Source organism: Perca fluviatilis, chromosome 3 (assembly GCF_010015445.1).
Source record: "Perca fluviatilis chromosome 3, GENO_Pfluv_1.0, whole genome shotgun sequence".
NCBI classification, from domain to species: Eukaryota; Metazoa; Chordata; class Actinopteri; order Perciformes; family Percidae; genus Perca; species Perca fluviatilis.
The window spans coordinates 31318902-31341511 of NC_053114.1; the positions used below are offsets into that span (position 1 = coordinate 31318902).

Below are 22610 nucleotides of genomic sequence, written 5' to 3' on the forward strand. Positions count from 1 at the left end.
TTGTCCCGATACCACAATAAACTTGCATCTATACTCATTCATCTTGTGATTTCAAATATATATATATATATATATATATATATATATATATATATATATATATATATATATATATATATATATATATATATATATATATATATATATATATATATATATATATATATATATATATATTTCATGAGTTCACAGTGTGACATCAACGTCATACTGAGTGAAATGGCCTAACAGATTTGTTGGGATTGTATCAGTCAGCACTATGTCAATATTTATCCCTTACAGCCTGAGGATTAGTACTGCGTGCTAGGATTCCCTTCCACACAATTGAGCATGGCATTAGATTAACCGTTTCAGCGCTGATCTGATCATCTCTGTCGTTGAGTTGTGGGGGGTTTGGCAGCTGGCCCACATACTGGTTTTACCTCTTATTTCCCCACAGTATACTGTACATACCGGTACACAAATGAAATCAATCTAAACAGCTATGCTGCAATCCTGATTATTTTTAATTCAGGGCATCTTTCTTAAAATAGGTCATTGACACTGCATTTTAGCAATCTGAATTTTAGATGACGAGACCTTCTGTAACTCTGGGTCCATACAGAATAAGATTTAAATTAGCTATTTCAGTTTCTCCATTATTTTGTCATTTTGCCACTGCTTATGTCTTACTAAAAGCAAAAACAACAAAACAGTACGGTTAAACAAAACCGTTAAACATACTTTTTGATTATATCCTGTGGGAGTTGATCAACCCTACATTTTTACATAGCTTTTCAAGTAGTTTGTTTTCTCTCTGAGGCATTTAAAAATAAAAAAATAAAAAATGAAATTCAATCAACTCTAGCACAAGACTGACCAATAATGATGTGGTGAGAGGAAAATTTAAAATAAAATGAACAATGTAAAAAAAAGAAAAAAGCTTGAATTAATGTGAAACCAAATACTGTACCTGCACAGAAATAAAAATAATTCGGCAATTTATAGCAAACACATTAAACTAATTGACATTATATGACTCCACATAACAGTTTACCATTGTGCATAAGCAGCTAGCATGAATCATCATTATTTATGGAAATTAAACTTGTATGTTGGCAAACATTGACGATTATGGTTTGTTGAATGCATCTCAAATGCAACGGAGTGTTTAAGAATCTGTACAAATAGTATATTAAAAACCTTCAGAACTATAAAATATATTTTGCTGAAAATGAGAGTTCATAAAAGCCAAAATATACCTTAATTACCAAATAATTTGTTTATATTCTTTCTAACCAGAGGTTTCTTCATATGACAAATGTCGTACTATTGAACATAAACAGTCATGGATGGATACTGATAAGTAATAAGAAAAAATTTGTATCTCATTTTAGCTTCCACACGCATATAGCGAGCCAAAGTCACGCCCTTCTACTTCCGGCCAATGGGACCTATCTTTCGAAAAAATATGAACAAGAGTCAATGGAGAGATAATAATTATCCAGTTTGAATTGAGCCATGGATTACAAATATGATGTTCGTCAATTTAGAAGATAATTTTTCAACCGAAGAAAGTCTTGTTTGTTGTTAAACTGTTGAAGTTTAAGACTGTGAAAATACGTAATTACAAAGACTACACACTTCAGTGTCACATGGATGACGTCTCGCTGAAGCTACAATGTCTGTGTGTATTGTACCGAGGATGTAATGTTACACAAATGAGCAGAGGATCTCGCTTGTTCTTTTGCTTATTTCCTGAAAACGCTTCACTGGAAAAAACACAGCTGTGTTGTGGAACAGAGCAAGTTGAGCATCAGCTAGGAGACGTAAATTGTGTTAGACGAGAGATTTAGTTCACTGAGCGGTTTCACACAAAAATAAGTGGTCATATGACAAACCTACAGCTAACTGAGACTTTCTTCGGTTGAAAAATGATCTTTTAAATTGACGAACATCATATTTGTAATCCATGGCTCAATTCAAACGGGAACAAAAAATAATTATCATCTCTCAATTGACTCTCGTTCATATTTTTTCCCGAATTAAGGTCCCATGAGGTCCACCGGAAGGGGCGTGACTTCGGCTCTCTATATGCACACTGAATCTCAATATCTGCACAAAAGGATCTGGACTTTGGAATGCACCTACTGAAATGTACATTGTGTGAGTCATTGTGTGTCACTGTAAATCAATTTACCATTCATTGGGGTCATCAGGTACAAATGCACTGACATCAACCAAACTGTATTCTGCTCACAGCTTCACACACAAGATAAACGGTTTGGTTTATAAAAGGACAACAAATTGAGCCACCTGGTAACCCATCTGTGAATCAACGTATGTGGCTGTAAGATACCACAAAGCAAGAACCAGTTTCTTTAAATTGATTTCACTCCTGTTCCACAGTGACACTCAACTAGGTGACTATAGTGCAACTGTACCAGTCTCAATACAGGTGTAGCAATGCCTTTTGGGATTCAGCTGTGCTTGTCTACGTGGAGTGGTGTCCTTCCTGCTTTTTGATCAGTTAGGCATCAGGGTTCAAGCGCTGACCAATCAGGCGTCGACTGCGGGGACTGCACTCAGCTTCTTCCTCCAACTGGAAGAGAGAAAGGAAGTTCTGTGTTATCATGAGCAGGTTTTTCTGTTCTTTTCACTTACAGGAACAGAGAATGACAGACAAAGTGGGAGTAGATGAGTGTGGATAAGTTTTTGTTTGAGTTCGACCAAGTAGGTGTGTGCACGTCTGAGTCAGATTTAGACAGACACACACCAAAGTTACACCCTTCAAGCATGCCCACCTGCCCCCCCCAACCCACACACACCTGCTCTTTGATGTAGCTATTCCCACAGGGTGCCAGTCCTCGGAGAGCCAATCCAACGATGAAGCACCAGACAGACAGTCCAACCTCAACTGCTGCCAACAAAGCACAAGTAACCCACAACGCCAGGGTGGTGTCCTGAGAGACCGGAAGTGATGGGAACGAGGAGGTAAAAGTGTGATATAAAGTAACACTACAAGGTTGAATATTTCTCTTGTGATGACTTTATGGAATTCCATGCCTCCAAAGTTGCCGCTTGAATTGTCAGACAAATATCAAATTGTGGAGAAACAGAAGGGGAAAAGTGCAAAAAAATAATTACAGCTGAGGTGGAAATTTAAGAGTAAAGTTTAGACTCACATAGATCCTTGTTGTATCAAACGGGCATCTGGCACTTACAGGTGAGCGAGCATTGGTAGGCACCATTGTGTCATTGCATCCCAGCATCAAACCCTCACCATTGTGGGCAACAGTGACACTAATTGCCAAGAGGAGCCCAGTGCAGCATGCTGCTGAGAGCAGGGCGTTTAGGAATGATGCAATTAGAAGTCCTATTTGCTGGGGACACAGAAACAAAAACATAAAAACAGAAGGAGAGCTAATTATTTAGAAGACACAGAATGATTGACTGGAGTGATTATATCAGTAGTTTAAAACAATTTAAATTCTTACCAGTTTTAACACGTGCAGGTTCCTTGACACCACAATGGCAATAATCCCAGCAGCAATGCTCTGGAAGATTCAAATGACAAGATGATTGTTTCAGCTTTGGAGTCGGGTTTATTAAATGATGAGGGCACAGGTAGTAACCCTGGCCCCAAGGATGGGAGGCTGCATTTTTCATTTGGGTGCCAGGCTAAGAAGACTTTAGACAAAAAGAAAGATATGAGTCTTACTAATGACAGCAAGTAAGAGCTCACCAATGGAAAGCAGTGCTGATAGGTTTTGTAACTTGTCTTAATATTCTGTCTGTATTATCTGTACACTTTGTAAAACCCTGTGTAGAGTACAGTGTATGGAGTACATTTCAAAGAAATGTGACATTAACTCCATCTCATCAACAGCTGCCTGTTTATCTGATACCTCAATGTAATGAAGCCTGCCCTGGAGCAACCAGTAACTGGTTTGAGAAAAAAAAACAGCTCCCTTATAATATGCAAGTTCAGTCTTGAATGGTGAGAAAAATACACAATACACAGAGGTAGCCGTGAAAATCACTTGTAATGTTTACTGCAGGTGAATATATACAAACCTATTATTCTATATATTTTACAAACCATAAGCCTCTTGGTGCTCACTGGATATTACAAAGGATGAATGTCTTAACGTATTGACTCACCAGCAGGCCAGAGGTGACAGAGATGATGTTGGCTACAGTATATTCAGTGGTGATATGCTGGCTGGGTTTGGAAATGTGGCGGAGGACATTGCCATGGACAATAGCTCCAAGGATGAAGTTAATATGGCCGACCAGGATGAGAGTTAATCCCTTTTTCATCAGCCTTCTTGGCCCTTTGTCCTTATCTGGATGACAGAAATACAAAAAAACCACTTATTATTAAATACGGTTTACATTAAAATATAACCTGGAAAATTGCCTGAGTCAAAGTCTGAAACTGGTTGGTAAGAGGGTTTACATTCTATTATACCCATGTTGTACACAAAAACACTTCATTCATTTTGTGTTATAGCCCAACTGATAGTACTTATCTTAACAAATAGCAGAGTTTTTTTTCCCAACACATAAAGGAACGCTTTATTTTTCAATTTATCACAAACACTCAAATTCACCAAATTTGGAGATACGTGGTTTTCACTGTACAGGAAGGGGCTCGAACAGTAACAAACAAATGTAGTGGAGTGCCTCTGGGATGTCGTAGAGTAGAAGTATAAAGTTGCATAAAATGGAAATACTGTACTTCGTTACAGTCCACCACTGATTGGATTACATTTGTAATACAATTATTAACACTAGGTCGTTTCCCCTATATATATATATATATATATATATATATATATATATATATATATATATATATATATATATATATATATATATATATATATATATACACACACACACACACACGTTACGGTTTACGGCTTATGGGATTGACATGCATTTGCATAGAAAGGCTACCCTCAATCTCACTGTGGGCGACTCGTGTAAGAGTCACAGAGATGTTAGGAAGCAGTGAGGGCATGTACGTGATACTTTTAAAACAGCCAGTTATTCATTGTATACGCTTGATTACTCCTCAGCGCTGCTGGGGATAGATCTGGCAATGCGAGACCACATGCGCACTAACACGGTGGGCCACATATGCAAAGTTTCAAACAAATAAACAATACCATCCTACCTGCAGGCCTGTGGTCAGATACACCCGTCGAGTGAAAACTAGCTTAATGACACTACTTCCCGAAAGCGAGGCATTTTTCAATGACTTGTCATGGTAGCATTACTCACCAAAAGTGCACATCTCTCTGCTGTGTCAGAAGTTTCCCTTTGAATAAACGAATAGCCGTTATTTTTGAGCAACTGTCCAACAACGGACAAACAGAAACTCCCAACTTCCCTCTGTCCACTTCCTTATGACGTCAGGAAACTCACCTGTAAATTACCTGTGGCTTGCTGGACGCTGAGGGGCGCAACAGTCATTCCAAATTAATTAAAGCATATATAAGCATCTTTGCTCGATCATCCTCAGAAACACTGCAAAATAAAAACACATAAATGCAAAAATAATAATAATAAAAAATAAATAAATAAGCTTTTCTTTCAGACAGGCTAAAAATAACAAAGTGAAGCATTTCACACATTTATTTGAAAGAATAGTCATACTTTGCAGGTTCTGTCAGGATACATGTCTCAGAAAAGACATACACATTTACTGACGCTCGTGTCATATAGAAATTGAAGAATATACACATTTAACCAAAAACTCACATCCTTGAGTGACAGGCTAAAGCTGCCCACCCTGTATGATTATTTAATAACCAGTTTCAACACCACCAATACTTTGGGTGGAAGAGATAGTATATACACACCACACACACACAAAGAGAAAGAGAGACAGGGAGAGGGAGTATAAAGCTGCTCTGGTGATCACATTGGTTGGTTTTTACCACTTCTCTAGACAAAAAGTGGTGCACTTACATTCTCCTGGCTGACTTTAAAACACATCTTTGGAATATACAATCTTTGCAGTTTACAAATACACATACAGAGGGAAATCAAGTTAATGCATTAAGATGGACTATACATGCATGTATAGCAGAAATGCACATTTGGAGCACAATAGTAGCCTTAATACATTTAAAAAATACTTCAGAAATATATTTGAGTGGAGATCATTGGATAAATATGATCTCACTGGTGAGGTGACCAATTTAACATTTTAAGTCATCAACCAGCAACAGAGGACAGCTCTGGCTGCAAACTCATACAGTAGTCTTCAATTAAACTGGTAATGTGATTATAAGACATTTCTAATATAATCTCATTAAAATTCCAGAAAAAAAGGTAAGTTATTGTATCTTATAGTATCGTAACTGCTTTTTTTTCTATACATACAGAGAATGTTATACTATAATGAAGTTGTGTATTGGCTCAGACTTCCAACAATGCAGTGGGAAAATCACAGTAAACAAAGTGAAATAAGTAAAGAAAAACGTATGCTATACAGTGTCTGTAATATAAATAAAGCATATGATGCTCTCACACAGATGTGTCAGGAAAAGGCTAGGTCCTCTCTCCACAGCTTATGGCAGCTGAGTTCAGTACACAAGTCTCACATGAATGAATTTTACAGGCAGAGTAGCATGTGTGAACCCAACAAGCAGCAAATGGTTAAACAATGAATAAAATTATAAAAACAGAGAAAAGAGGACTTAAAGGCATGTGCGTAGGTCCAGCGTAAGGCAAACAGCAGAGCAAAATGTAAAAAACAAACAGAAACAGAGATTTAGTAACACTGAGTTCACAGTACCTCAAAGTAACCAAGTAACCATTGAGAATTGGCATGATGCCCACCCAAAATGTGATATGCATTGGTGCACATACATGTGTTCTGTATCAAAGGCTTTTTAAAAATATTTATCATGTGTTTTTGTCTATTATAAAGTCAACAGAGAAAGTTGCATCTCTGCCATCCAGTTTTCAAACTATTACATATATTTAACCAGATGGGTGACAGGTTGATCAAACACATCACAAAAGTCAAAGAGTCAGGAATGTTCATATATCATATGTTCATATTCATATGAGGCAAAACAAAAAGTAACCCAAATGAGGGGGAACCATGCAAAATGAGGATCCCGAAAGAATGGCTTGGCGTATGGCCTAGAGAAGCTAGTTTTGCTGGTGGTCAGCAGAAGTGGATCAGATGATTAACATTTAGTTTAACAATGGTGAGAGGTGAGTTAGTGTGTGGTGCGACTCCACTGAAGGTCTGAATCAGTCTTGATGTTTTAGACCGTCTCATCCTATCCCATCCTAGGCTATTCATTATGTAAACGCCTCACACTAAAATATAACTGTTTGAGAAAAAGTGGGTTTAAAGTTAAGGCTGTAAGAAATCCAGCCAGTACTGTCAATTGTCTGTTGCAGTATTAATGACATTTACCTTTTAGTTAAACAGCAAACTTAATTGCCAACACATTCAAAATAATCCCACACATGTATATGTATGTTTGGACTTTTACAATAAAAATGTCAAATCAGTCCAGGTGGCTTCTTTGGAGTCCCTGGACTCTAAAACTGGCGGTATGTTAAAGGATTTGTGTGCTTTTAGGAAGTTTTAATCCCTGAAGCAGAGAAAACCCCCACCCTTTTGGTCACATTACCACCTAAGGCTTACAAGAAAAGACATACAAAAATATATAGTCAATGTGTTGAGTAACCAAAAAGAAAATGTAATAATAATATGATTAGACAGCAATGTAGTTGAGGAACCCGTTGCTATTGAAGAGCTTGGCTGAATGATTCCTCAAGTAGAGAGGCTATTTTGTTTTGGTCCACCTGTAAAGAGAACACAAACAGTTTCAACAAACCTGGACATTAAAAACTGTTTATCAATAAAACCCATTCAGGGAATTAAGTAATTAAGACAAAAGCCTACATATTCTCTAGCACAGTGGTTCCCAACCTTTCTGGTCCGAGGTAGCCCTGTAGCCCTGTCAGATGAACTCACGTACCCCTTCATCGATTCCCAATGTGTGTTCAAATGTATAACACTATTCATTATATAAAACAAGTTTTCATAAAATTGAACGGTCAATATTAAGGTTGGTTTGGTCAGCAATACTACTACTAGCCTGCTACTTAGAGTGAAGCTGAATATTTCAACCATTTATCCACTAACGTTTCTTTTAGCTGACTATTTCAAACATGTATCCAGTACATTACTTAAAACTAATCATTTGAACTGTTTAGCCATTACTTTTAGCTATCTGTTCAAACTTCTGTGCTTGCTAACTAGTTTTCTCTTACCTAATTTCAACATGTTAAAAAAAAGAAAAAGCGGTAGAGCTCTACAATCTTTCCACGTACCCCCTGGCAACAGCAGAAGTACCCCCTGGAGTACACGTACCCCTGGTTGGGAATCACTGCTCTAGCACACATAATAGGGATAAAGTGACTATATAACCTTAACATGAGTAGATGAGTGGGCACAAGAGTACATATGTAGCAGTAAATGTACATAAGGCTCTTAGGGGGGAGGTGTGTTTGTGTTGGAGGGTATGTAGGAGAGTCAGGGGTCACCTTTCCTTTTAAAATCAACAGAATTTTCACAGTTTGGTACAGAAATAGCACGCTTACCTACAGTATCACCCACACACATTTGCCTGCAGCTTTACACACACACACACACACACACACAAAAAACACCCACCTCACTGATTAAGCCCAGCTGCACCAACTCTTCAGCCAACTCTTGAACATTCTCATCTGAAACACACACAAGCACAGTTAATAACAGTAATACATAGACATGTAACATCACCTTCATTATCATCAACTCTACCAGTCACGTACTCTCTCTCATTAAGTTAAGCAACTACTAACACACACACACACACACACACACACACACACACACACACACACACACACACACACACACACACACACACACACACACACACACACACACACACACACACACACACACACACACACACACACACACACACACACACACACACGTTGCTCTTTGCATCTCCGTACACATTTTGTTCCTGTGGACATCTAGCGAACTGAAATTATGTAATATCCAATACAGTTAAAAAAGGGACAGAGAGTCTAGAATGGGAGTCATCTGGAAGGAAATAGGAAAAAGCCAACATGTTTCAACCAGCATGGTCTTAATTAGGACATGATCTGTTAAAACATGTTAGCTTTTTAAATATTCCTCTTCAGCCTTGCTATTTAAGGCTTAACGATTTAATGAACAGTCTTAAGCTACTTCTCTCTTTTCCTTTTTTGTTACACCAGCAGTAGTGTCAATAATCATGTTAATGTTACAATGCAGCTGCAAAACCTTTTGTGTAAAATAACTCATGCTCTGACTATGCTATTCCTCTGACTGTTTACATTAGATGAAAGTGTAAGGACTCACTACCTTTAGTGAAAGTTTAAGGCAGGTTGAGGGAAAGTTAGTACCTTAAAAAACTGACAACACATGAAAACATATGCTGGATTTTACTTGACTAAAACATTGGGAAAATACATTTAGAACAAATCCGCTCTGAATTTGTGATATAAAATCTATAACTTTTAATGCCTACTTTCTCCTGAAAACTTTATAATAATAATAATAATAACACTGTTTTCAAAAAATAGATGCTATCTTTTGCAACTAAGTGTTTTTTTACTTTTATTTTAGTTACTCAAACTGTGACATTCCTTTCTTGCGCCCTGTGAGCAGAGTTGTCATGGTCTACCAATTTTTAATAACCTAGCTGTCAATTTACAACTATAGCAGGAATGTGGCTGGGACAAGACAAACAATTGGAGGAGAAAACTTTGACATTAAGAAAAGAAAAACACCAGCAGCCCACAGCTATATGATGAAGGGATTGATATTGGAGCTGCGTAAGAGTCTTCCTTGCTTGTTTGCATTTGTAGTCTGACATACAATAATCTAGTACAATTAGTTACTATTAAGTTTTGAGGAAAAAAACAAGCTTTGTGAATAGGGTTCAATTGAAGTAGGGTGTAGGAGAGCCATGCAAAAGGCCAAGGTTGTGAAATGTAAAAGGCCCAGTGAGCTAGTGACCCTGCACAGTGTTACTTGTTACCACACCATTACTTTGGACTTTGGCATGTTGATAAGTAAAGCTTTAAAAGAATACCCCCTGATAATAGCTAGAAGGACTGTTTACAAAGAGGGCAGGGTGTGTCTATGATGTGAAGTTACAGTATGTGTGCCAGTGGTATTAAGGTGTGAGAGTGCAAGAGAAGACATGACAGAGGGACAGAGGGAGAAAGAAAGAGCAGAAGAGATAAAGTCAAGTGAATGTGTGTGAGTGAGAGACAGGGAGATGAAAGCCTGGGAAGAGATGGTCAGATTTTGACACAGGAGGTGACAGCTGTCAGCTGCAGCCTTTCACAGGGCAGGCATTCCCCACAAGCCTGCAACATTATACATACCTACCATACCTGTGTGTGCATGTGCACATTGGGTCATACATTATTCTAACCATTGCAACAGTTGCATTGTGCGTTCTTGTCTCATTTGCCTTCCTTTGGTTTCTAGTCCGCCGCACAAAATTGAAATGAAAATCCTCAATTTCAAATAAATTAATTCAATAAGTAAAACATTTAGAATTTGTCAAGGAGAGTCATTGTTGGTATCAAGACAATGTTTTAAACAGATCGCATGCCTATTAGGGTTTGAAAAGCGAATGTATCCATCCAGATAAATATGTCCAAAATAGGGAGGTGCAAGGTTTTCATGACACATAAGCGACAGTTAGTCTCCCTGCCTAAAATAGTCTTGCATACTGTATTTTGTGACGCCATTCAAGTTTAAAGCTCTCTCTGGAATCTCACTCTCACTCTCCTACATGCCTCAGTGCACACATATGTACTGTATATTAAAACTCTATGTGTGGTAAAATCTAATAGTACAGTGGACCTAGCTATGCAGTAATTCATACAGACATAACTTAATCATTTATCATCACCTCAAGTCAAATTGAATTCTAACATTAACCCAAGCTGTACAACTAAACTGTCCAGATGGACAAAATTACCACACTTCATAAAAACTTCCTCCTATCTTCCCCTAATCTCACCTATGCAGGACACACCTTCCAACAATATCAAATTATCATCTAATTGCAGGAGCAACTTTAATATTGACTGGTTGGAAATGTCAAAGATAGTTTCTTGTTAATTAAAAATATTCTCCCAAATTTTGTTTTAGCACCCTATAGCACGCCCAAATCAAATCTTTCAAGTCACTTTTGACGTAATGAAACTTGACTGTGAATGTGGGCGCACCATAACAAAATTACTGACTGTACCTTCGAGCTTACAGCGTGATTAAGTGTCAGTGTGTGATGAAGAGGTGGTCTTAGGGCTGTGCAATTAATCTAATTTTGATCGCGATTTCGGATTCTAAAGATCACAAAAACAATGTAAACGAGAAAAACGATTATTTTGCACAATACATTTTGCAAGTAAACTCTTATTTTGTCCTGTGTTCTGAAGGGGAATTCAAAAAGTTCAATGGTAAAAGTATCACTGTTGATTTGTTTAACTGTTCACTGTTTCCTAAGTTCATTAAATGCAGCATCTTTCCAAAAGTCAATGAGTAATTGTGTTAAATAATCATGATTTCAATATTGATCAAAATAATTGGGATTATGGTTTTTCCATAATCGAGTAGCCCTAGGTGGTCTTACGAGGTAACATGTCACAGCTTAGATGTCTATTCAGTTTGTCCTCCAGTTTCAGCAGTAATGTTAGCTAAAAGGAGAGAAAGACAACAACAGACACAATTATTATTATTCTTATAATATCATGTTGCATTTTGAATTAGTTGAACAATAAATGATCAACCTATACATATTATTAATGAGACTTACATGATACTTGGTTCCCTCCTCGACAGATTCAACGTTACACTGCATATGAATGACCTGCAGAAGAAGTATGGGAATCTAAGTATGAATGGTTCTCAGCTAGTGTTGAGATTTCAGAACAGTATTTTACTCCAGCAAATACACAGTATGCATCTTGATTCAGTGAGTGATCGTGAAAATTAAGAAATGTTAGCATCAGGATGATTACTGTACTTGTTAAATGTCACCATTGTTATTGTATCTCCCTAATGTAATATGCAGTATAATCTGTTGTACACACCCTCCGTGTCTCGAGCTCTGCAGGTTCGGGGGTGGGGGATTTGACCAAGGGAACGACAATGGGAGATGTAACAGTCTCCTGTTGAGGCTCTTGAGGACAGGGCAGCCTGAACGCCGTCATTGGATAAATACCATTCCTGATCCAGGGAAGGAGAAAGAGACAAAAAGCAAGGAGAGGTGGAGAAAACATTATAGAAAGAGGAAAAGAATAGAAAGAGGGGAGAAAAAAGATGGGAGTTATATAGAGTACAACATACACAAATTATGAAAAAGTTTGAGGTAGGGAAAGTCAGAATCAAAAGAAGAGATGAAAGAGATAAGGTGGAAAATTTGAAAAATGTTGTACTATAATATAAGAAAACCAAACGTGTAACCACATATTTCTTTGTTTCTCTTTCCATATTGTTGAAACTAAACAACCCTAATTACAAATGTGTCCCACAAAAGTAACAGACTAGTCAATAGCTATTCAAAAATAAGGGAATTCCTTAACATGTATCAAAACCTTGGTCAGGACCCAGAATTAATGTTTTAGGAGGGTATTATACCATATTAAGATTTGATCACATTTTATAAAGTGATGAAAGCTATACCACAATAAAAAAGTCAGATGGTCCCATACTGCCCCCATGTGGTAGTGTTTATCTTAGGGCCTTAAGGAAATTGAGAGTACAACTGATCATGCTTTAGTATTGCATTGCAGACCTTCCTCCACAGCGCTGTAGAGGAGGGTCTGGTGAGTCCACACAGCATTCCTGGAATCACAGTCATCTTGGGCGGCGCAAAGCGCCAAACAGAGCAACGGCACTTCTGCAAAATAGCCTCGGGAAAGGAACTTGTTTTGGTGGAACAAAAGGTTGTTTCAGTCGTGCAACAGAAAACTCAGATTGGACAGATAGTCTAGCTATCTGTCTGGATTTACTCTGCAGAGACCTGAGGAGTAGTTAACCATAGTTCCATGATGGAAGAAGGACAATTTGCAAGTATCACTGGGTTTATTAAGAGACAGTCTAGCCACATACCAGAAGGCTGTGAAGGTGGCAAAGATGCAACATCTCTCTTCCGTAATAGCTAGCAGTTGCCATGAACCCAGAGTGTTATTTAATACTATTAACTCTGTTGTAAATCCATGCACCTCTGATCCGACAGAGGTTTCAACTAGTACCTGTGAGAAGTTTCTCTTTTATTTTATTGACAAAGTTGCATCGGTCAGGCAAAATGCCAGTGTTAGTTTTAATGTGTTTGTACCTGCTGCTCCTATGCATTCTGCTGTGTTTGAGGAATTTCAGCCAGTTTCTCTGACATTGCTTTCTGAGATCGGTGCACACATAAAACCTACCACTGTCCGTTAGAACATTCTTCCCCGCCAGGATAGTGAAGAAGGGTTTTTAATGACACCATTGGGCCGAAGTCTACTCACTTTTTAAATTCTTGTCTTAGTTTAGGTTCTGTCCGGCTGCCTTTAAACATGCTGTGGTCAGGCCCCTAGCTCGAAGCGAATCTTGACCCTACAGTGTTGACCAATTTTAGACCAGTCTCCCATCTGCCTTTTATGTCAAAGGTTTTGGAAAAAGTTGTTTATATACAGTTACAAGCCTTTTTGCAACTGAACTGTGTGTTTGAAAAATTTCAATCTGGTTTTAGATCACGTAACAGCACTGAGTCTGCACTGCTTAGAGTGCACAATGATATTGCCCTGTCTGTAGATGCTGGGAATCCGACTGTTTTAGTGCTATTGGACCTCCGGCCGGCGTTTGATACGGTAGACCATGCAGTCCTCCTCTCGCCTTGATCAGTACGTAGGCATCCGAGGCTCGGCACTTCAGTGGTTTAGCTCCTATTTGGCGAATAGGAGCTTTTCTGTTATGATTGGTGACTGTTCCTCGTCAACCACTCCTCTCTCTTGTGGGGTACCCCAGGGTTCAATTCTTGGCCCAATCCTGTTTTCTTTATATATATTGCCGTTAGGGGCTATAATAGGAAAGCACAACTTATCTTTTCACTGTTATGCAGATGATTTGCAAATTTATTTGCCTATCAAACCAAATGACCGTGTCGCATTAGACTCCCTGCTTAGTTGTATCAATGACATTAAGTTGTGGCTGTCACAAAACTTTCTAAACTTGAACAAAGATAAAACGGAGTGTATCATCTTCAGTACTTCAGGCACGACAAACCGTCCATCCTTGAGTTTTGGAGCACTGGCTTCATATTTTAAGCCAGCTGTCAGAAATTTGGGGGTGACTTTTGAATGCAACATGAAGTTTGACAAACAAATCAGCAATGTTGTTAGAATGAGCTTTTTCCAGCTCCGTCTCCTGGCTAAAGTTAAGCCATTCCTTAACAGGCATGATCTAGAAAAAGCAATCCATGCTTTTATTAGTTCAAGGTTGGATTACTGTAATGCTCTCTATGTTGGTTTGAATCAAACCTCCATCTCACGTCTTCAACTTGTGCAAAATGCTGCTGCTCGCTTTTAACCAAATACATCTAGAACGCCTCCCCCCTCCCTCCGTTCTTTCACCCTACATTGGCTCCTGTGCGTTTTAGAATAGATTTTAAGATTTTATTTTTTTGTTTTTAAGGCCCTTAATGGCCTAGCCCCGAAGTACCTATCCGAGATTTTAACCCTGCGTGAGCACAGCCCGGTCTTTGCGGTCTTCTTAACCAACTGGTTTTAGAAGTCCCAAGGTCAAGGTACAAACAATGGGGTGATCAGGCTTTTGGGGGTTGCTGCCCCGAGACTCTGGAACAAGTTACCCCTGATATTCGCCCAATTACAGATGTTGCTCTTTTTAGGTCTAAACTCAAAACCTACCTGTTTAGAATGGCTTTTAATACGCAGTAGTGGTGTGACAATTTCCTCTTTCTGTTTCTATGTAACCTTTTTATGATTTTACTGTTTTCTACATTTCATTCTTCTAATTGCAACATATGTTGTCTATTCTTAGCTCAAGATGTGAAGCACTTTGGATACCTGTTGGTTGTTTTAAAGCGCTATACAAATAAATTTTGATTGATTGATTGATAGTCCTCAGAAATCCACCGGAGTTTAAAATGCCAACACAAAGAAAGCCCTATTTACGGCCTAAATGAGGGAAATCCGGCAGAATTTCCGGCAGCACCAGAGCAATCCTGGAAGTGGAACGTCGTCAATATAGACTAATCATGCTTAGACTTTTGCTGGTCGCTGCTTTGCTTCTTACCTCACATCCTCCAGGAATTTATCAAGCTCCAAGGCAGGAAACTGTGAAAGCCTACAGAAGAAAGAAGAATAAAATCAGATACTAAAGTTTGAGGTCTTTACACTGCACACATTTAAAATAAGATAATATAATATTACCAACAAACTCAAAAATTAATTGAGGATTTACATATATACGAGTAATAAAAACACAGTATGTAGGATGCATACCAACCAATAATATTAGTAATAATTATACTTTTTTCACCTGTCTGCCATTATATTGATAAACATATCTTCTTATACTGAACATATTCAGAACAAAAGAATAACATCAATGCTGTTGCTATTAAAACTAAATATCTCTATTTGAATGACTACGGTTACTATTTGTGCTGTATCTAGCAGAGGCTGACCGACACTAGATTGTTGACTCCTCCTAAAGTGTGGATACCAGCTTCTGGTCCTTACTTAAGCTGAATGCCGTCGTTTATTTCAGCGATGACCAGGTTGGGGTCCAGGTTCTTAGTAATCTCCTCCAGGGCATTCTCAGGAATCATGTCTGGACAATTATAAACCATTAAGAACTGATTAGGTGATACTGGTTGTTAAATAAAATCCCTTTAAATGGATTCAGGCTGAACCTGAATCCAGCACCTCTTCCTGGTAAGGAAGCTCACAAGTTTTAACTCTATCTTAAGTCACTTATTTGGTCAGTCTTCTTTTTAATATTTTATCCTCATAAAAGCAAATCAAAATGACAAAATTTGTTATTCTGTGTCTTTTGTATGTGTATGTTAGAGACTTACGGTGGTGGCTGACAATACAATGTGCAGCCAGAAGTTTTAGCAGCGGTACTTCAAACAGAGCTTGGTTAAACAGTAGCTCTCGGGCTGTAGGCCTTGTGCTGGCATCACACTCGAGGCACTTCTGGATTAACTCCTACAAAAACAAACATCTGGGTTACATACTTCTGGAAAAACATCTTGTGACAAATGGGACTTTTAAATAAACACAACAAGACACATGGTTAGTTATCTGTTGATCAACTAAACATTTGTTTTAGAAAAAAGTGTAAGAGTAGAGTTTAAAAACAAAAAAGTATCTTCCACACTGCAGCTGAGGTGACTCATCAACACACGCATGCACGCACCTCTCTCTCTTTATCTCACCCTTTGCAGTGGGTCCTCCAGTAACTGTATGGCATTGTTGATGGCCTCCTGAGAAACAAAAGAGGACTCTCCATTCCCCTGGATTTCCAAGAGCGCCATCTGCAACACACCAACACACACATGTTAACGTATTGCTTTAAAGGTCCTATTTTATGCTCATTTTCAGGTCCATACTATTTCTATTCTGTTCATACTATTGGGTTTCTAATAGAACATATTTACACGCCTTAATGTACAACCAATTAATCAGTATTGATCACTGTCAGTCAGTCTGAATATATCTGTATTCACCCTTTGTCTGAAACGCTCCGTTTAAGCGCCTGTCTCTTTAAGCCCCCCTACCGAAAAAGCCCAGGCTGCTCGGATTGGTCAACGTTTCTGGGTCTTCCACATCTGCGCTCTCGGAGTCTCTGCATCGTCATTGCAGCCGGGGAATGACTGCAACGGCACTGTAGCAGCACGTTCTACCTACATATAGTATAGTTGTGACATCACAACCGTACGGACGTCCTGACGGCTCGTTTAAAGGCAGAGTTTCTCAATACTGGCTGTGTGCATTTCTCTGTGGATTGAGCGTTTTGATACATTTACAATATTGACATAGCACCTCGACCTGCTTTATAATCAAAAAATGAAACCGTTAAAAGGGTTCAGGCCATTCTATCATCTATCATCATGGGTCCCGTCTCACCTCTAAGGCACACATGCCGAACGAGTAGATGTCAACAGCCGTGGTGACATCGTCAACAACTATGATGAGAGAAGGAATAAAAAAGAAAAGAATATGTACAGATATTATACATCGTAGACCTAAATGTGCCCTTCACCCGTCAAGTTGCAAAAGTTTGCATCAAATGCTTGGTCAGATTTTTAGTCTTGTTTATTTCTTCTTTGATAAGATATTTTATGATTTAAATAAATTTTAGATTATTTTATTTAGATATTTAGGCTTTTGCATAGTTGATTATGGTAAGATACTATTCAACACTGTTATACTCTGCTAGATTATGTGAATGGCTTCAAAACATTTAACAATAAGATATTCATTAAACTAAGGAATTGTACCTACATACCTTACTTCTATGGTGTTACGTCAATATATGATTTAATTTTGTGAGAAACCACACACTTTTTCCTTTAAAAAGAAGTTAATATCTTATGACATCTTTCCGATATATCTGCATCATCCAGTTTACTCTGGAGGTTAGGAAACCGCCAATATCAGTAAGAATAAAAAAAGACTATTAAGGGTAATTTTGGTCATGTCTACCTCCATATTCTGGGGCATAGAAGTGCAAGTTCTTCTGTTCCTCGTGACACGTCTTCACGTGGTTGTTAATGGTGTCTGGGGCAACTGCAGATGAGACAGGAGGAGAGAATATGGAGGATATATAGAAGTAGGAAGGAGAACAGTGAGGGAAAGTGAATAAGCAAGAATGAACAAGAGGTAGGGACAAAAGGGGGACAAAAAAATCTATATTATCTTTACATTGTGTAAACTATAGTTAAGGGGTTTGAAGGGGGGGTCTTTAGCAGAACAAAGTGCAGAAAAACGTTTGTGGCTAGACTTTAGTCATTGCAGGATGTGTGTGCAGACAACAGTTGTTTTCTAAACCACAGTTCACACCACTTTGTCCACATCCTATACATTGTGCAGGGGTTATTTCGGTACACCAGAAAAGAGATTTTGCCACCATTTTTGTCACATGAGAATTCTTGATTGTGTAGTCCTGGATGAGACTGTTACTTTTGTACAACACTGGTACTGTGTAATCATGGAAATTCACTGACATTTCTGGTCTTTAAATCCATAATTTAGTATCATTTGACTCCACCAACAGTGCTTCAGCTCCACTACCTAACCCTGTAGGATGAAACCTGCGTAACTCTATACCTGATCCGATCTTGATGAGCCCGTTGTGTTGGATGAAGATGGTGTCACAGGTCAGGTTGCCATGGATGATGGGAGGGTCACATGAGTGGAGATAACTGCAGTACAGAGAGAAACGTGCACAAATACAAACTCTATTAGAAAGGGATTGGGTTGTTTTACATGTGAGTGCATTTTCCCGTGAGTGACCATAATGAATTTAACATAATGTCTGAAAATGGGAAACCAACCTGAGAGCAGACAGGATCTGTGTGCACCATCTCTTCCAAGCCTGTAGGACCATACACCTTATCAGAGCGCTTACTAGCTGGTTTCCAATATGGAGTAAGTATGACTTACATAATGTGATTTAACTTGGCTCAAAACTGGTACACAGTATATTTGCAAATTCTTTCTTTTCTTTTTTTTTGCCAATGGCCAGATGCCAATTAATGTGTTAACAAAATGATTGGTCCTCGCTTTGGAAAGCCCATCTTATTCATGCTGTGATAAAGAGGCTTTCACTTTTCACAAGATATGTAGATCATGAACAGCAAGACTTTCATATACCATTATTCTATTTTGGTAAATTTACATACAGTCATTTATTACCTTTTCATTCATAGTTTTGTGATTCTTCTTTGTCTTCTTTAGAAACTGCTTCAAGCTTCCTGATGACATATATTCAGTAATGAAAATCACCTGAGGGAGAGGAAGAAATTAGGGGAAACCACGTGTGTGTACCAAATAATGTTTTTCCAGGTCTTAGACTCACCCTGGCCCGGTTCTCCTTCGTGTCGGCCCAGTACTTGTGAAACTTGACGATATTTGCATGTTCCAAATGGATCAGGTTATCAAATACTGCCTTCACTTTCTCCTAAACATGCAGGAAAAACAAAGTATAACAAAGTATACATAACATGTTATAATACATATTTATATAACCACATTTACCTTAAGCACTGACTGTTCTGTGTCTGACTGAGGAGTAATATGTCTCAAGGAACTATTGACATGAACTAAGTATAAAGACTCATTATTTTCTCTCATGTTCTCTTGTAGTTTTGACCTTCTAGTCTTTTTCTTAGAAACCAAGGAAAACGGCAATCTATAATACACAATGCCAGAAATTATGTGACACTAGTAAACTGTACACAGATTATCACGTTAACAAACCTGGACAGTTTATAACTGCTTTATAACAACAGGACTTTTTATATATATTTTACACAAAAGGTAGACATGTTTTCCTTTGACTTAACTTAATAAATATTGTTTAAAAAGGTAATTTAATGCCAACAACAATATATCACTGACTGCCAAAATTCATGATTCTTAAAATATGTCAATATTACTTTTTATTTAAAGTTACATGATCCATCTGTAAGCCAGGAAACCTTAAATTTCACTGGCATTGTTGAATGGTTTTTCAACATTACAGACCAAGAGCTGCATCATAGTCACCCCTATAACTTTGTGTATTAAAGTAAAAGAACATTACCCAATCAATCTTTATAGTTTTGTTTTATCCCATATGCATGAACTACTGGAGGCACAAAAACATCTGTGAGTATTTTTACCTGTTTTATTCCTATATTGTAACACTGGGTCTCACCTCCAGCAGTTTGAAGTTCTTCCTCTCGGAGATCATGACTTCATTCCAAACTACCTCCACCCCTTCCTCTGTGTCCATGGCCAAGTATGCAGCATCTATCCCTGGGACATTACGCTGATTCACCTACAGTAGAAGTGAACAGATAATGGCTTATGAGATATTATATTTTAATAGTGAAATTAAAAGAAGACACAAAAACACTTAATTTGAAAAAAATAAATACTCCCATCAGAAAAAAAGTTTTGAAAAAATACTGAACATGATCATCCACTAAAGAGGCGCAATCCCCCTTTTGCCCATACTAAAATCTATTGATAGGATAACACACTGGCTAGTTTGAGTCCAGTGTTGCCTTGATGATACTTACGACTTGTGTACTTACGACTTGTCTCTGACCAATAACATGAAAAAGGGGGATATTGACAATAACAAATATTATATTTTGACTCAGTATCTTGATACTGATAAATAATCTATTAACCCGATCCCTTTAGCACATGACTAATTACACTTTCATAAAACATTTATTCCAAACTAGGAAGTAATATGGTGTGTGAGATAAAACATTAGCAATTTGAAAATAATGGCCCAACATATTGTTTATTTTATGCAGATAAATATATTAGTATTAGTTCAGAATAGGGCTGGGGGATATGACGATATATCGTCAAAACCTTACAAAAATTATCGAACGTCGAAGAAAACTGTAGCCGTACTGCATTACGACAATATTTACGTCATTTGGACAACGCTCTACGCTCTGATCCTTGCACGCTATGTTAATTTAGCACTAAAGTTCTTAATAAAAATGAGAAAATACTCAGTACCTTACTTAATTAAGTATTTAATTCACACAGGAGTATACACAATAGGCTTTACCATCTGCTTATTTCATATAGTCTATTTATTTATTCAGTTACCAGAAAACATGTTATATCGTGATATATATCATTATTGAGATATGAAATTACCTATATCAAAAGAGAAGATTTTGGATTTTCGCCCGGGCCCAGTTCAGAATATAAATTTTGCTGCATTCAAATGTAATGCAGTCTTTAACTGTAGAAAACGGATCTATGATCTACATTAAAATATTGCTGCATCCATTAATCCAGTCAACTGAGCTTCATGACTCTGGTATAATTACTTAAGGGTCAAAAGTCACTTTGAATTTTTATTTATGCAGAGAAATGTGATGTGTCTTTTAATAACTTTTAAATTTAAGTTAAACTTTGTCCATCATTTACACTTGACAACGTCAAAGCACAGCTTCCTGGCCGTCCTTACCTCTTCTCTGCGTTTTTGCCAGCGGCCACAGGGACTCTCTTCCAGGATCTCTGACTCATCTTCACTCTCATCCTCATCCTCCGTTGCTGTGGTGGCAGAAGGCTGTATGGAGGCCACAGGCGAAGACACAGATCCTCCACTTTCTACCTGTTGAATATTACTGGACATGTGTCCTGCTATGACCTCTGGTTTGTTTCCCTCTGTACACGGAGGTCCTATCTCCTGTGCCTCCGACATCATGACACAAATTGTATGTTGCTGGCTTTCCTAATAGGAAGCCTCTTTCCTGCTTTCCACTTTCTCTGTTTGAGCTGGTCACACATCCATTTTCCTCTCTGGCCTGACTTTCAACAAGATAGAGCTCAAGCGGGGGCCTGTAAACAAATTACACATGTTGAGGTTCATAACCTTTGGCAATAAAGTATCATCTTTTCAAACGTTAAGTCGTATTTTGCCACTTAGCTTAACGTTAATTAACTGAGAGACGAACTTATGTCGTGTGCTTTGCTGGTTGGACTCAGAGGCAGAGAAACATACTGTTACAAGACACTAAAACATAATTCACTCAATCTAACTAACGTTAGCTACTGTAGCTAATTTAACTGTTGAAGGCTTTTGCTAAATGTTCAACGTTAGCATAGCTAGAGAAGTTCAGCCTCCCAGTGCTTGGCTAACTTTCCCCCGGCTAACAAGCTAATGAAAGGTAAATAACGTTAAACAAATGGCTAACATAAAGTTAAGTAGCTAACGTTAGCAATGCATAACATATCTTACCGTGGAACAGAAGACTATCGCCGAATGAAGAGTCTTGGGTTACATACTGATGAAAAAGCAGTGAAAATAGATGAATTTAGACAAAAATGCTAGCTAGTTCGTCATAAAATATGTTGTTGGGTTTTCACTCTTGTCCCTCTCAGCAAAAGTGGGAGGGGCAGGGCAGCAGTTGGGGAGCGCTTGTTTGCGCGCAGAAAACGCAGTGGTGTAGAGTAGACCATGAAGTTTGACCTGACAAAAAAATAACAATAAAAGAAATACCCTATATGAGATAGCAAGATTATATATTATTTAATTCAACAAATGTTCTAACTGTGTCGTGGTTAATGGAGTTAATATAACACCCCACCGTCCAGCAAAACACAATAAGTGTGGTGAAAGTGTATGTAAGTATTTATACCCAAATAAAGACCTTACGACTAGAATATAGGATATATTTTTTGTCCTTTTTAAGCATAGTTGCCGTCTCAATATTCATTTTGTAAAATCAAGCGCACTCAAATTTGGTTTTGATGATGAGCAGGAGCTCGAA

The 22610-nt window shown here is 38.0% G+C and overlaps 1 protein-coding gene and 1 pseudogene across 3 annotated transcripts; both read right to left on the reverse strand.

The window, feature by feature from the left end:
* Positions 1 to 1964: 1964 nt before the first annotated feature.
* Positions 1965 to 5448, reverse strand: LOC120555710 (keratinocyte-associated protein 3). Of its 3 annotated transcripts, XM_039794693.1 has the most exons (7): positions 5416 to 5448; positions 5272 to 5308; positions 4144 to 4328; positions 3477 to 3536; positions 3165 to 3362; positions 2808 to 2942; positions 1965 to 2581 (listed from the first exon to the last, which is right to left on the reverse strand). In XM_039794693.1, exons 2-7 carry the CDS (start codon positions 5282 to 5284, stop codon positions 2510 to 2512), a joined length of 663 nt encoding a protein of 220 aa, XP_039650627.1. In that variant the 5' UTR covers positions 5285 to 5308; positions 5416 to 5448; the 3' UTR covers positions 1965 to 2509. The 3 variants fall into 3 exon arrangements, with proteins under 3 accessions (XP_039650627.1, XP_039650630.1, XP_039650629.1); XM_039794696.1 differs by lacking the exon at positions 5416 to 5448 and having other exon boundaries at positions 2808 to 2896; positions 5272 to 5407; XM_039794695.1 differs by lacking the exons at positions 5272 to 5308; positions 5416 to 5448 and adding an exon at positions 5165 to 5236.
* A 145-nt stretch (positions 5449 to 5593) lies between these two features.
* LOC120555712 lies at positions 5594 to 22256 on the reverse strand (annotated as a pseudogene).
* Positions 22257 to 22610: the final 354 nt, after the last annotated feature.

Excerpts from the sequence above, each read along its gene's own strand:
- LOC120555710 (XM_039794693.1), bottom strand. Across the intron at positions 3,363-3,476 it reads ACCTGCACGTGTTAAAACTG|CAAATAGGACTTCTAATTGC; the intron begins GTAAGAATTTAA and ends CTGTGTCCCCAG. Across the intron at positions 2,943-3,164 it reads TTGATACAACAAGGATCTAT|GACACCACCCTGGCGTTGTG; the intron begins GTGAGTCTAAAC and ends CCGGTCTCTCAG.